The 12,941-nt window shown below is 35.8% G+C and overlaps 3 protein-coding genes and 2 pseudogenes across 3 annotated transcripts; 1 reads left to right on the top strand and 4 right to left on the bottom strand.

Moving 5' to 3' along the window:
• Positions 1 to 253: 253 nt before the first annotated feature.
• Positions 254 to 2,234, bottom strand: LOC100813756 (coumaroyl-CoA:anthocyanidin 3-O-glucoside-6''-O-coumaroyltransferase 1-like). Its single transcript, XM_026126912.1, has 4 exons — positions 2,200 to 2,234; positions 1,762 to 1,884; positions 962 to 1,034; positions 254 to 820 (listed from the first exon to the last, which is right to left on the bottom strand). Exons 1-4 carry the CDS (start codon positions 2,232 to 2,234, stop codon positions 254 to 256), a joined length of 798 nt encoding a protein of 265 aa, XP_025982697.1.
• Positions 2,235 to 2,448: 214 nt separating this feature from the next.
• Positions 2,449 to 5,329, top strand: LOC100781677 (coumaroyl-CoA:anthocyanidin 3-O-glucoside-6''-O-coumaroyltransferase 1-like; annotated as a pseudogene).
• A 450-nt stretch (positions 5,330 to 5,779) lies between these two features.
• Positions 5,780 to 7,307, bottom strand: LOC100812131 (receptor-like protein kinase ANXUR2). Its single transcript, XM_006602891.4, has 2 exons — positions 6,482 to 7,307; positions 5,780 to 6,405 (listed from the first exon to the last, which is right to left on the bottom strand). The coding sequence occupies exons 1-2, from the start codon at positions 7,137 to 7,139 to the stop codon at positions 6,035 to 6,037; spliced, it is 1,029 nt and encodes a 342-aa protein (XP_006602954.1). The 5' UTR covers positions 7,140 to 7,307; the 3' UTR covers positions 5,780 to 6,034.
• Positions 7,308 to 8,186: 879 nt separating this feature from the next.
• Positions 8,187 to 9,487, bottom strand: LOC106796789 (receptor-like protein kinase FERONIA; annotated as a pseudogene).
• A 641-nt stretch (positions 9,488 to 10,128) lies between these two features.
• On the bottom strand, positions 10,129 to 11,515 carry LOC100781132 (receptor-like protein kinase ANXUR2). The gene is given in 2 exon segments (NM_001317506.1): positions 10,129 to 10,815; positions 10,893 to 11,515. Coding segments are annotated over 2 exon segments (1,041 nt in total). The 5' UTR covers positions 11,500 to 11,515; the 3' UTR covers positions 10,129 to 10,381.
• Between the last annotated feature and the right edge of the window lie 1,426 nt (positions 11,516 to 12,941).

Below are 12,941 nucleotides of genomic sequence, written 5' to 3'. Positions count from 1 at the left end.
CAACAAGACAAAAAAAAAAAAAAAAGCAATAGAGAAACAAATGATGAGCACACTGTAGAAAAAACGAAGATAAACAGGATCCGTGGCAGGATAACCAACAAGTGGTAGATGATGTAAGGAAGAAAATAATACCAATGCCAATATGACATGCATCTATCAAATTAACCTAGGCTTAAGTAGGTGCCTCCTCGATCTAGTCGAGATTGAGCAATGTTGCTAGATAATTCAGATATAACGACCTCTAGTGTTCCTGTCATATAGTATTAAGGATTCGGTGCGGAACAACAATGTCAATATCTCCAAGTTGCTCATCCAATATGGCATTGAATTTCTTCATTTGAATTGCACTTAGTGCTAGCCCAACTTCAATGCCACCACGTTCTTGGTTTCTACAATCAGAAAGACACATGGCTCCTGCATCATCAGCATGAAGTATTTCACTCATCTTTGGCCTTCCCCACCCGAAGTCAGTCTCATACACATTCAGCTTTGGTGACCCTGCAATTATCATCACATGTTGTGATTGTCTCCCCAATTCCCTCCTACGACGACCCGAAACTATCCATTCAAACCCTTTCAAAGGGTCACCCCTCAGACCTCTAACCTCCCCTCCAATAGCACTCACTGCCTCCAAAATACCGTTTTCTCCCACCAACTTCTCCTTCTGAAGTTCCACGTGGCAAATAGTCAAACAGTTTCCAAAGTAAGTTGATGGAACTGAAAGCTTGGAGCGGTTACGACAATCAGCTAGGAAAGTCAAGCAGTAAGAATCATCATCCTTGGGATCAGTTACTTCGGTATCAGGGTCTTTTGATTTTACCTTACATACCCAAATCAAAGAACATGTCACCACAAAGGTTGACAAGTGCAATGTCTCGAGACCAATGCTTTTACATTTAGTACCCACCCATTTCTTTAGCTTTTCAACTTGGTCACAACTTAGAATGATTCTGTGACGTACCATGTCGCTATTGCTAGGAGCATCATAAATGGGGCACGTGGACCTAAGCCCATTTGAGTCTTCAACCATTTCCCTGTCGCACGGGTGTTAAAAAAAACTTAATCCAACCAAACTGTTTCAGAATCGGATCAAACCAAACTGTTAAAAAAACTAAATCGAACTGTTTGAAAATATATAAAATGCTTGTTGATATTACTGTTTCCAGCATGTGAAAATACGTTCATTGTCTGTTGAGAGAAGCAACACACTTGTATCTTTTGATCTAATCGTTTGAAGTTTTCAAATGGTAACACAAACATGCCATAGGCTGAACCGAACTATAAAAACCGTATAATTTTTTTGATAGAATGTAAAAATTCACCTACATCCATTCTTTCTTCTGCGAATCAATGCAGAAAAGCAATGTTCAATTCAGTTCGAAAACAATTCAGTTATGTTCTTACAATTCAGTTCAAATTTCAGAAAACAGTCTTTACTAAACCAAAAACCAGTTCAATTGGACTTGGACATACTGTTTCCCAGTTAGGTTTGACTGGGACAGTGGGACCATTGTTTTAAATTGCGGTTGCACGTGAGTAAAAAAAAGAAATCTTTGCATTGCGTGTAATTGCTGATCGGGAGGTATTCCCTCAGTCTGCAATTGCTGTCACGATGTGATTGTGGTGACTCGAAAAACCGTATCGTTGCGCCTCAATTACGGTTGTTGTAGACAACAATTTAAAATCGTCTCGGACAAATCATTTTTCTGTTGAATTCAGTATCTTTTTATTTTTACTGGACTGAACCATAGATACCCTTACCTGTGGTGCAATGGGAGTGCAAGATGGGATTGAAGAGAAAAAGCCTTGTCTCCATTGGACCCACAAACAGAGGCCCAAAATTTCATGAAGTGATGAAACGCTCTACCATCGGCAATGGCGTGTCTGAAAGTGGCACACAGATACCAATTTGTTGGATTCAATTGGAATCCATCACTCACCAACAGAGAGAAGAAGGTTGAGAAGAATTGAGAGGAACTGAATCTTTATTGATGAATGAATTGATTACAGTTACAGCTCATTTTCTGAAGTATATATTCTATGACTCCAGGTGTAATTCTGTTACACCTATAACAAACTCAAAACAGAAAAATAGTATATAAACTGAAATGCACTACATCAATTAATATCTATCTGTGATGCTATCAGGTGCTACTAGCACCATGTGACTTTATTTGAATTACCCAAAATACAACAAACCCGTTGTTGTCGAAAACCGTGACCTGAACCGTCATAGATGGGGCTAGCAACGTGCCATCTTCTAAAACACACACACACACACACACACACACACACACACACACACACACACACACACACACACACACACACACACATATTAATATGAATTGAAAAAATATGAATTCTATTAAAAAGATATGTTCATTAATTATTACATAAGTAAATGAATCGTATTTATTTTAAAATAGTAAAACTAAACTTGCAAATCTTAAAAAAGACTAATGTTAACCAATACGGAATGACATTAATTAATTAAGAAACTTAAATAGAGCTTTTTGCATTGAGAGATAAAAGTACGTTGTCCATTATCTGTTTTATACTCTCTTATACTTTACACTTTTGATAGGGAAGCACACAGCAGCAGGAAACAAAGAGCAGATGGTGCCATTAGCAGAAGTTCAAGCACAAACAGATCAAACACAAGCAAAGGGGTGCAAACAGCAACAAAAAGAGAAGAATGGTGAGACCTGCTTATCTTAGTGACTTCAAGATCGTGCAGGAACATTGTGTGCAGGATGGAAGATTCGATGCTGGCCTTTAGGAGATAAGAATAACCAAATTGCTGAATTCTGAACATTCTATAAATCATAAAATGCCAAAATTAGTTACATAGAATTCAGTATATATATGACTATGTAATAACAGCATGAATCAGGAATGAAATTGGCAAATTACTCTCCTCTCTGCTCTTCTTCTTCCTCTGGAGGTTTTGGTGCTTCGAAGCAAGCTCTTAATTTCCTGCATTTATGTTCTATTCGTAACAACTACGCTGCCTCTTATTTATTCCCCCGTTTTATTTATTCTTATATCAATATAGTACAATATTTGCCGTGTAGTGTTTGTTCTTGCTCGATCTGAAATCATACCCAAGTTCAACTCCATAATTCATGGCTGACACAGTGACAGTGAAAGTGATAGAACAGTGTGAAGTGAGCCCTCCACCAGATACGGTTCCTTCAACCTTTTTCCCTCTCACTTTCTTCGATCTTCCATGGCTATGTTGCCCTCCACTCAAACGTATTTTCTTCTACCACTTCCCTTATTCCTCCCAACACTTCCTCCAAACTTTTCTTCCAACTCTCAAACACTCTCTTTCCCTCACTCTCCAACACTTCTTCCCTTTCTCTTCCAACCTTGTCTTCCTTCCAAAGCCAAACCCCCCTCACATCCTCTTCACACAAACAGATTCTAATTCTATCTCCTTCACCGTAGCAGAATCCACTGCAGATTTCACCACACTTGTCTCTGACTCCACCTCGTAACTTAAAAGATGGAACTTTTCTTATCCCTCTCATGGCCATTCAGGTCACTGTTATGTCCCATTCTGGCTTCACCATATGCATCACTTTCAGACACGTGGCTGTGGATGGAAGAGCTTTTCATCACTTCATGAAATTCTGGGCATCTATTTGCAAGTTCAAAGGAGAATTGGGTTTGGTTTCCCTTGAAGGCTCTCTTCCTCTGCCGTTGTACAATAGGGACATCATTCAAGACCCAAAAGGCCTTAAGCTCGTTTTCTGAGAAAAATTGTCGAATTTGTTACCAGAAAATGTAGAGTCCAAGGGGGAAATACGTGATGTTGCTAGTGACACGGTGCGTCGCACGTTTGTTTTGAGTCATGACCATGTTGAGAAACTCAAGAAATGGGTGTCTATTAAATGCAAAAGCCATGGTCTAGCAATGCCACAACACATAACAACATTTGTGGTAACATGTCCTTTGATTTGGGTTTGTAAGGTGAAATCAGAAGAGGCTGAAGTTGGTACCATAGTTCCCACTAATGAGAGTCCTACATCTTGGCCTTTATGTTAGATTATCATAATCGTCCGGAATGTTCAATTCCATTTGAATATTTTGGAAATTATTTGGTTTGTGGCAATGCTGAAGTCAAGAGGAGCAAGCTTGTTGGAGAAAATGGTGTTGTGGAGGCAGCCATTGCTATTGGTAGTGAAGGTAGACATTTGCAACGTGAAACGTTTCAAGGGGCTGAAACTTTGATGTCAAATTTTACAGAATTCGCCCACATGACAATACTTGCAGGCTCACCGAAGCTTCAAGTGTATGAAACAGACTTTGGGTGGGGAAAACCCAAGAGGAGTGAAGTAGTTCATGTGGATAATTCAGGAACAATCTCCCTTTCTGACTGTAGAGACAAAGAAGGTCGAATTGAAGTTGGGATAGCACTTCAAAAGACTCAAATGAATAGATTTATTACCATTTTGGAAGAGCACCTTACAAAAATTGCAGTTCTTGACTGAAAATCTCCATTCATATCCACATGTTCATTAATCTTCTTCAATAGTCATGTTATTGTCCTCTATGGAGCAAGGTTATTGGACGTCCATGTTATGGTATATTAGACTTGGATCACAGACACCAAGCCTCGCGTATAATGACTTTGTGACAATGTCACCGATATTTTGAGTCTGATGGTAGTAACTATACAAAAAATCTAATGCTGATGGAAAGAAATTTCAAGTTTCATTTGTGTTTCTTCTTTTCAAGGTTAAGAAATGTTTCTCTAATAAGAAAAATTCTGATTGTATCTTAATTGTATTTTTATTGTCGAGATTATTAGCTATATCGATACTGATTTGTTTCTACAACTGGCTGTAATTGTTAGCTTTTCTAATTATATTAACTACTAATCTAAAAAATTAAGGTACAATTAAAATGCAATTAGAATTTTCTTCATTATGTTCTCAAACTGATAGCTCCCATCCGGTGTTTAAAGGGCTCTTCGAAGTGGCAGTATCATCTCCAAAAGTTCTACTTTGAATCCACGTAGTCATAGCTAGATAGAGGCTAAGTCTAAGATTTTGAATGATCTGCAGATTGTAACACCCAGCGAGCTTACAAGATAATTAACTGTCATCATAGAGTCCATAGTAGAAATTATCCTCAAGAGTACGATTATTTTGCAAAAGATTAAACAAATAAAGTTACTGAACATATTATGATGCAAGAAAGGTTTACGCAATTCACCAACTCATGGGGAGCTGTCTGGGAACAGAATTTATTGCCAAGCTTCATTTGAATCTTTTCATTTTTCTCTTCCACTGTCCACAACACAACGTGCGCTATATATCAGATTTAGCAATTAGAGTGAAAAATAATCTTCTATCTTACCAATATATCCTAAAGTAGTTGCACACAAAAGGACAATGTTGCTTGAAGAAAATCAAGCCAAGCTGAATCTTTAAAAGGGCATTATTAATCCTACTAAGAATCCTGCTTATTTCCTTGCAATTGTCTAGTGCTGATATTTTTCCTGAGGTGCGTTCAATTCTTTCTAACTTCAAGGAATAGACATCTATTTTTGGTGAATTCAAATATTTGCTCCCTTTAATTGAAAAACCAGCATTCATTAACCACATGCTCAGACGGACAAAAGTTGTCAGTTATTTTTCAAAGATTGGACAGAGAAAATTGAAGACAGAAGCTCTTTTATACTGTTGCAGTGTAAAGTTATGGAGCCAAGGATAAACACGATGAAAAGTAAGAATAATAAATAATATAAGCTCAAGAAAATAACAGATAAAAATAATCTTTTATCTTAGCATTATGTAGTCCAGAATAAACAAGAGAAAGAGTAAGAATTATATAGACAAATTCCTTCACAGCTTTCAGATTTATACTAGTTAAAGATTTGGCATCGACAATCAGATTCAGAACGCTAAAAACAAGGATAGCTACAAAAGCTACAGATATCTCAATTTAACTTAACTACTGCAAAAAAGTATACAGTGACTGTTTTGTTTGATTACATTTGGTAAGTGTGTGTAAAGAAGCGCTATATTAGGTTAATAATGGTTTTGGACAATAAGGTATATTCTCCAATAATGGTGTTTGTGATATCTGCTTGTTCCTGCAACGACAGAGCATGCTCAAGTTCTACCTCTACTTCACCCATTGTTGGTCGCTCATGTGCTTCATATTTCACACACTTTCGGGTGATATCTATGAAGACTTGCCAACACTCTGGTGCAATCTTTCCTTTGATATTAGGATCAATTTTCTCCTCAACAGGCTTCTCAAGTTCTGTTGTTACATATTTCCTTCCACACACAACTTCAAGTAGAACCATACCAAATGAGTAAACATCAGTTTTATCTGTGACGGTGAGGTCCGTGAGATGCTCCATAGCCAGGTAGCCAAAAGTACCTATAAGTAAAAGTATTAGCTTAATTTATCTGACAAAAAATCATTGTAGTAGTAACCTCATAAAATAAAACATTACCCACAACAGAATCTACTTTAATTGGTTTTGGTTTTGACATAAAACGCGGTCCCAGTACGCTAATGCCAAAATCTGTGAGTTTTGGCTTCATGTTGTCATCCAAAACAATGTTGTTAGGTTTGATGTGACGGTGAATGATGGTGCGCTTGGCTCCAGCGTGAAGGTAGTGTAGTCCACGTGCTGCTCCGATGCATATCTCTACCCTTTTCTTCCATGACAGTTCCCCACCTTGTAGCCATTCATATAGAGATCCATTGGACATGTACTCGTACACAATAATCTTCTCATATTCGTCGTTGCAGAAACCTACAAGAGAGACGATGTTAGGGTGACAAAGCTGGCAGAGCAATTCTATTTCGCTTTTGAACACTTCCCATGCTTGAATATCTTTCACTTTAAATCGCTTTACTGCAACTGCATAATCAGAACCATCATTATGTTGAAGACAACCTTTATATATTTTGATACCAAATGCTCTAATGTCAATAACTCTGTTTTGATCAAAGTCGTTGGTTGACTTCCTAAGATCCGCTAGAGAAAATTTATGGCACAACTCTTCTATTATTGTTGGATACTGTCTCTGAGATGAACTTGAACGGTAGAGGCCAAAACATTTGAGAAACATTCTTCCAATTACTTGTCTCTTACTCAGAAGCATCCATCTCTACTCCTCTTTTTGTTTATACGCATTTCCTGTTTTGCGAGAAACTAGAGATGAAAACGCGTTTCAACATTCATTTGGCATATATGGAATGGTCAACGAGGACTGCTTCTGTGCATTCATTATGGAAGGTGGGTGGGCATTTGCATAGATAAGATAACATGACTTCCCACAGTTTTCAATTAGTTAACATAATAAATACACAAATCAAGATTTATATAGATTTAAGGTGAATTTAATAAGTCCCTAGCCTATCCCTGTTCCATGCCTACAAAAAAAAAGGATGAATTTAATAAAAAAAGGATTAATTTTACTACTTTCCATAAAACTATTTATTCATTTTGGTGCAAATTTTAGTCACATTTAATCAATATTAAATTTTCATTTCAAGGAAATTGAATAAATAAAGAACAATGTAATATAGAATTAATTACAGTAAACACAATCAATTACAGAAATGTAACACATTGATGGTAAAAATGGTAAGTACAATTAATATTACATTGAATTTTTAGGTTATAAATAAAGAAAATAAAAGTCTAGTGATATGAATTAAACCTTTTTTTTTTGTTACTATGTTATTAGTAATTTTTGTCACCATGTTATTAGTAATTTAATGTGTTTCTTTTGAGGTCTTAATCCAACCAACTTACTGCTGTTGTTTTATGTAGTGACTTTTCCTTCTTGGGCTAGAATATGCAAGAGGACTAATTAGACTTTACAGGACAAATAAAATAAAATAAAATTTAGATTCTTGAAGTTCCATTGGATCCTGCTATCAACAATAGACGACTAACTAATCCACTCTATTGCAATTAAATACTCAGTTTCACCAATGAGTTATGAGAAGATCTTATATAATATTCCAAAGCTTGCTGTTTCTATTGATCTGTTTTCTGTCCTTATTAAAGTAGTTTGTTATTTTTCCAAGAACGGACAGAGAAAATTGAAGACAATAGCTCTTTTATACATATCAGTTTCATTTAGTATAGAAGTTATGGATTCTGGAATAAACACGAGGAGGAGTAAGAATAGTATAGGCTCAAGCGAGAATTCCTTCACTGCTTTCAAATTTAAACTAGTTCAAGAAAATTACAATGACAACTTCAGATACAATAAAAATGCTACAAAAGCTAGAGATATATCAAAGAAGTGTTACATTAGGTAAGAATGAGTAAAAATGAGCAATGCATAATTGGTAATGACTCATGTACCTCCATGCCTTGAGGTTTTGAGATAGATGTGGTGTCTAAATTTACTTGGATTATTTGCTTGTGTCCCTTTGATAGTGATCCCCAAAGATGTTACCCCCTGTGTTGATTTGAGCTCACCAAATAACTAAGGAAGCACGTTTTCTAAGTCACTGTCTTCTGTGATATCTTCTTGGTGAAATGAAGGAACATGCTTCAATCCCCGTACCAGGTATTGGTTAATAATGGTTTAGACAGTAAGGTATAATGACCATTGATCTATGTGATATCTGTTTGTTCCTGTAAGGACAGAGGAAGCACAAGTTCCACCTCTACTTCACCCATTGTTGGTCTTTCATCTGGTTCATACATCATGCATCTTTGGGTGATATTTATAAAGACTTCCCAACACTCTGGTGCAATCTTTCCTTTGATTCTGGGATGAATATTCTCCTCAACAGGCATCTCAAAAAATTCTGCTTTTGGTATCATTTTTACATATTTCCCTCCACACATTACATCTAGTAGAACCATATCAAATGAGTAAACATATTTGCTTAGTTTAACGAATAAAAATCCATTGCAATAACCTCACAAAATAAAAGAATCAATGTTTGTAAGACAGATGTGACGGCGAATGATGGCGCGCTTGGCTCCAGCGTGAGGGTAGTGTAGTCCACGCTTCTTCTATGCAAATCTCTAACCTTTTCTTCCATGACAGTGCTTCCGTATCCTTACCTTGCAGGTGTTGATATTAGGCATGTATTCGTATACAACAATATTCTCATTTTTGTCGTTACAGAATCCCCCTATAAGAGAAATGATGTTATGGCAGAGCAACTCTATTTAATTCTGAACTCTTTCAATGATTGAGCATCTTTCACATCAAATCACCTCACTGTGACTGTGTATTCAGAAGCATCACTATGTTGGAGACAACCTTTGTATAGTTCTTCAGAGAATGCATCTACAACTACTCTGTTTTGATTAAAGTTGTTGGTCATTTTCCTTAGATCGGCGAGAGAAAATGGATGGCATAACTCTTCTATTACTCTTGGATACTTTCTCTGAGATGAACTTGTGTGCTTCCTACCGCTGAAGCCCAAACATTTGAGAAACATCGTACCAATTTATAATAGCTGCTGGCTTAATTACTTGTCTCTTACCAAAAACATTCACCTCTACAGCTCTACTCCTCTTCAATTTATAATAGCTAAGCCTGTCTTTTCTTTTTGTTTCATTTATTTATTTACGCGTTTCCTTGGAATGGCGAGTCCTCCACGAGATTGCTTTCGTATCCCTATGGTTACATTATAGTATCAAATGGTGAACAATAGAAATGCTGTGGTGGCCAATAGCAACCTCTAAGTTACTTATAACTTTGTGTTCCTTCTCCGTTCCTAATCCAACCCACTTATTGCTCTTGGGCTAAAATATGCAAGAGTGTTGGCCCACTTTGTTATTAAATTTGAAGCTTTGCATAACAAATAAAAATAAATAAAATTACACTCTTGCAGTTCCATCGAATTTCGCTATCAACAACATATGACCAACTACTCATCCACTTTATGCCATTAAGTATTCAGTTGCACCAATGAGTATGAGAAGACATTCTATAATGTACCATTGCTTTCTGTTTCTATTGATCTGTCCCGATTAAAGTTGTCGGTTGTTTTTTTAAGATTGGACCGAGAATATTATAGACGGTAGTTATTATGGTTGTCTTCTACATTAGTTTCATGTAGTGTAAAGTTATGGAGTCTAGAATAAACACGAGTAAGAATAAGAATAATATAGGCTCAAGCAAGAATCTCTTCACTTCTTTATACCAGTTCAAGATAATTACAATGACAACTTCAGATACAATCAGATTCAATATGCTGAAAGAAAGGATCACTAGAAAAGCAAGAGATTGGACGTGATGTCTAGTTTATTTGTATTTGCTGCTTGTGGCCCTTTAATAGTGATCTTCTGAATGTTTGCCCTCGTGTACTGATTTGAGCTCACCAAATAACTAAGGAAACATATCTTCTAAGTCAAGTCACTGTCTTATGTGATATCTTCTTGGTGAAATAGAGCCTGCTCAAAATATTCCCGCACCAGTTTTAGGTCAATAACGGTTTTGGACAATAAAGAATATTCACCATTGGTGTTAGTGATATCTGCTTGTTCCTGCAACAAGAGGGCATGCTCAAGTTCCACCTCTACTTCTCCTATTATTGGTCGCTCATCTGGTTCATGCTTCACACATCTGTGGGCGATATCAATAAAGACTTGCCAACACTCAGGTGCAATTTCCCCTTTGATATTTGCATCAATTTTCTCTTCAACAGGCTTCTCCAGAAATTCTGTTTCTCTTGGGTGTATTAAATATTGCCTTCCACACACAACTTCTAGTAGAACCATACCAAATGAGAAAACATCACATTTATCTGTCACGGTACCATTGATGGCATACTCCGTAGCCATGTAGCCAAAAGTACCTATAAGTGAAGTATTAACTTAATTCAACTGACAAAATTTCATTGCAGTAAGCTCATAAAAATAAAACAACAATTACCCGTGATAAGGTCTAGTTTGATTTGTTTTTTCTTTGTCATAAAACGTGATCCCTGCACATTAACGCCGAAACCTGCAAGTTTTGGCTTCAAGTGATCATCCAAAAGAATGGTACTAGGACTGAGGATACAGTGAAAGACAGAGCGCTTGGCTCCAGTGTGAAGGTAGTGTAGTCCACGAGCTACTCCAATGCAGATCTCTAGTCTTTTCTTCCACGATAATGCTTCTGCATCTCCACCTTGTAGGTAATCAGCTAGAGAACCATTGGACATGTACTCGTACACAATAATCTTCTCTTTTATGTGGTTGCAGAATCCTATTATAGAGACACAATTAGGGTGAAAAAGCTGGCAGAGCAATTCTATTTCCTTCTTGAACGCTTCCAATCCTCGTTCATTGAATCGCTTTACTGCAACAGTATAATCAGAAGCACCCTTATGTTGTACAGAGCCTTTATATACTTCACTAAATAATCCACGTCCAATTACTCTGTTTTGATCGAAGTTGTTGGTGGATTTCCTAAGATCGGCCAGAGAAAATTGATGGCACAACTCTTCTATTACCGTTGGATACTTTCTCTGAGATGAGCTTGTATGAGTAATGTTCATGGAACCGCAGAAGCCCAAACAATTGAGAAGCATTTTCCCTATTTGTGGCACGTGCTTGCTTGATTTGTTGTCACTTACCCGAAACATTGACCTCTACTTTTCAATCTTCAAAGTTAGACTGTTTCACTCACCATCTCCGAATTTCCTACTTCTGGAGAAATCCAAAGTTGACTGGGCATGTATCAAACAAATCGGTCAACTAGAACGGTTGCGCATTAGTTATGGAAGGTGGGGTGGGGATAGCTAAGCTTGTTGGTCAACTAGAACACGTGCTTGCTCTCTTGGGTTAATACGACAAAAAAAAAAAACTTAGTTTCATCTAAATTATTTTTTTAATCCTTTAATTTAATTTTTTTTTATTTGATCTTATAGTCTAAATTAATTTGAGTGATCATATCATATAAATTTAGTCCTATCATTTACATGTATATTTTAAAGCAATTTAAAATTATCATCAAGTAATTGTAAGATGTTACAAAGTCGAGTTTCTTTAAGGTTGTTGAATCAATTTAAATGATAAGATCAAATTGAATTAATTTTAAAAATTAAAAAATCAAACTGAATTAAAAAAATTAGTTAATTAAATTAAATCTAAAAAATAAATTAAATGACCCACAAACTAATTTAACCAAAAATAACGTGAGAACATGACTTAAATATTCCAAAATATTGTTAATCGATAACATTTTTTTTATGTATGAATGAAATATAGCTACATAAAATTTACAACGTTGAATCAATTCCGTTACACTTCCTTCATTAACGTTTTTATTTATAAGAGAGACACAATTAGGGATTTAGGGTGACGAAGCTGGCAGAGTAACTCAATTTCATTCTTGATCAGGTGGCATCTTTCCCTGCTTAATTAATTGAGTAATACAAATGTCCACTCATTTTGCGGAGAATTGGAAAGTAGAGAAGAGAGAAACAAAGCAAAAGAAAAGAAAAAAAAGGGATAAGTATAATAGCTGAAAATGAAAATATGATCAAAGAGAAATATAAAAAAAATGATTTGGAAAAGGAAAATTGTGTGTGTCGAGTATTTTCTTAATTAAAAGAAAGTTTTTAATTAACTTATAAGTATATATTAAATATGCTTTTTTAAATTAATAATTATTTTGTTATATAATTTTTTATATTCTTAACTAATATCCATTATATTTGTTTGGTTAAACATTATATGTCTTATTAACTATACATATTTTCTGTTCGCACTGACCAAAATTCTTTAATTTCCAATAGTACCATATGATTTCTCTAAAATAAATGATAAAAATGAAATAAAGAAAAAATAGTATTATGAAAGGTAATCTAAAAAATTATTATATAAATAATACAATTTAACTGAGCCGGATTGTATTGTAGGTGATAACCCATCCTACAAGTTGACAAAAATAATCTTTGATGATGCAGGCACTCATGCTTGTTAAACAGAGCACACA

Source organism: Glycine max, chromosome 18 (assembly GCF_000004515.6).
Source record: "Glycine max cultivar Williams 82 chromosome 18, Glycine_max_v4.0, whole genome shotgun sequence".
Taxonomy (NCBI): Eukaryota; Viridiplantae; Streptophyta; class Magnoliopsida; order Fabales; family Fabaceae; genus Glycine; species Glycine max.
This window is presented reverse-complemented; position numbering and strand designations above follow the sequence as displayed.

Bases quoted from the DNA above. Each gene is read 5' to 3' on its own strand.
- LOC100813756 (XM_026126912.1), bottom strand. From the start codon at position 2,234: ATGACGGTTCAGGTCACGGTTTTCGACAACAACGG. The intron at 1,885-2,199 runs GTTTGTTGTATT...TGCCACTTTCAG, and splicing joins ACGGTTTTCGACAACAACGG to ACACGCCATTGCCGATGGTA. The intron at 1,035-1,761 runs GTAAGGGTATCT...CCCGTGCGACAG, and splicing joins GCACTCCCATTGCACCACAG to GGAAATGGTTGAAGACTCAA.
- LOC100812131 (XM_006602891.4), bottom strand. From the start codon at position 7,139: ATGCTTCTGAGTAAGAGACAAGTAATTGGAAGAATGTTTCTCAAATGT. The intron at 6,406-6,481 runs GTAATGTTTTAT...TTTTACTTATAG, and splicing joins TAAAGTAGATTCTGTTGTGG to GTACTTTTGGCTACCTGGCT.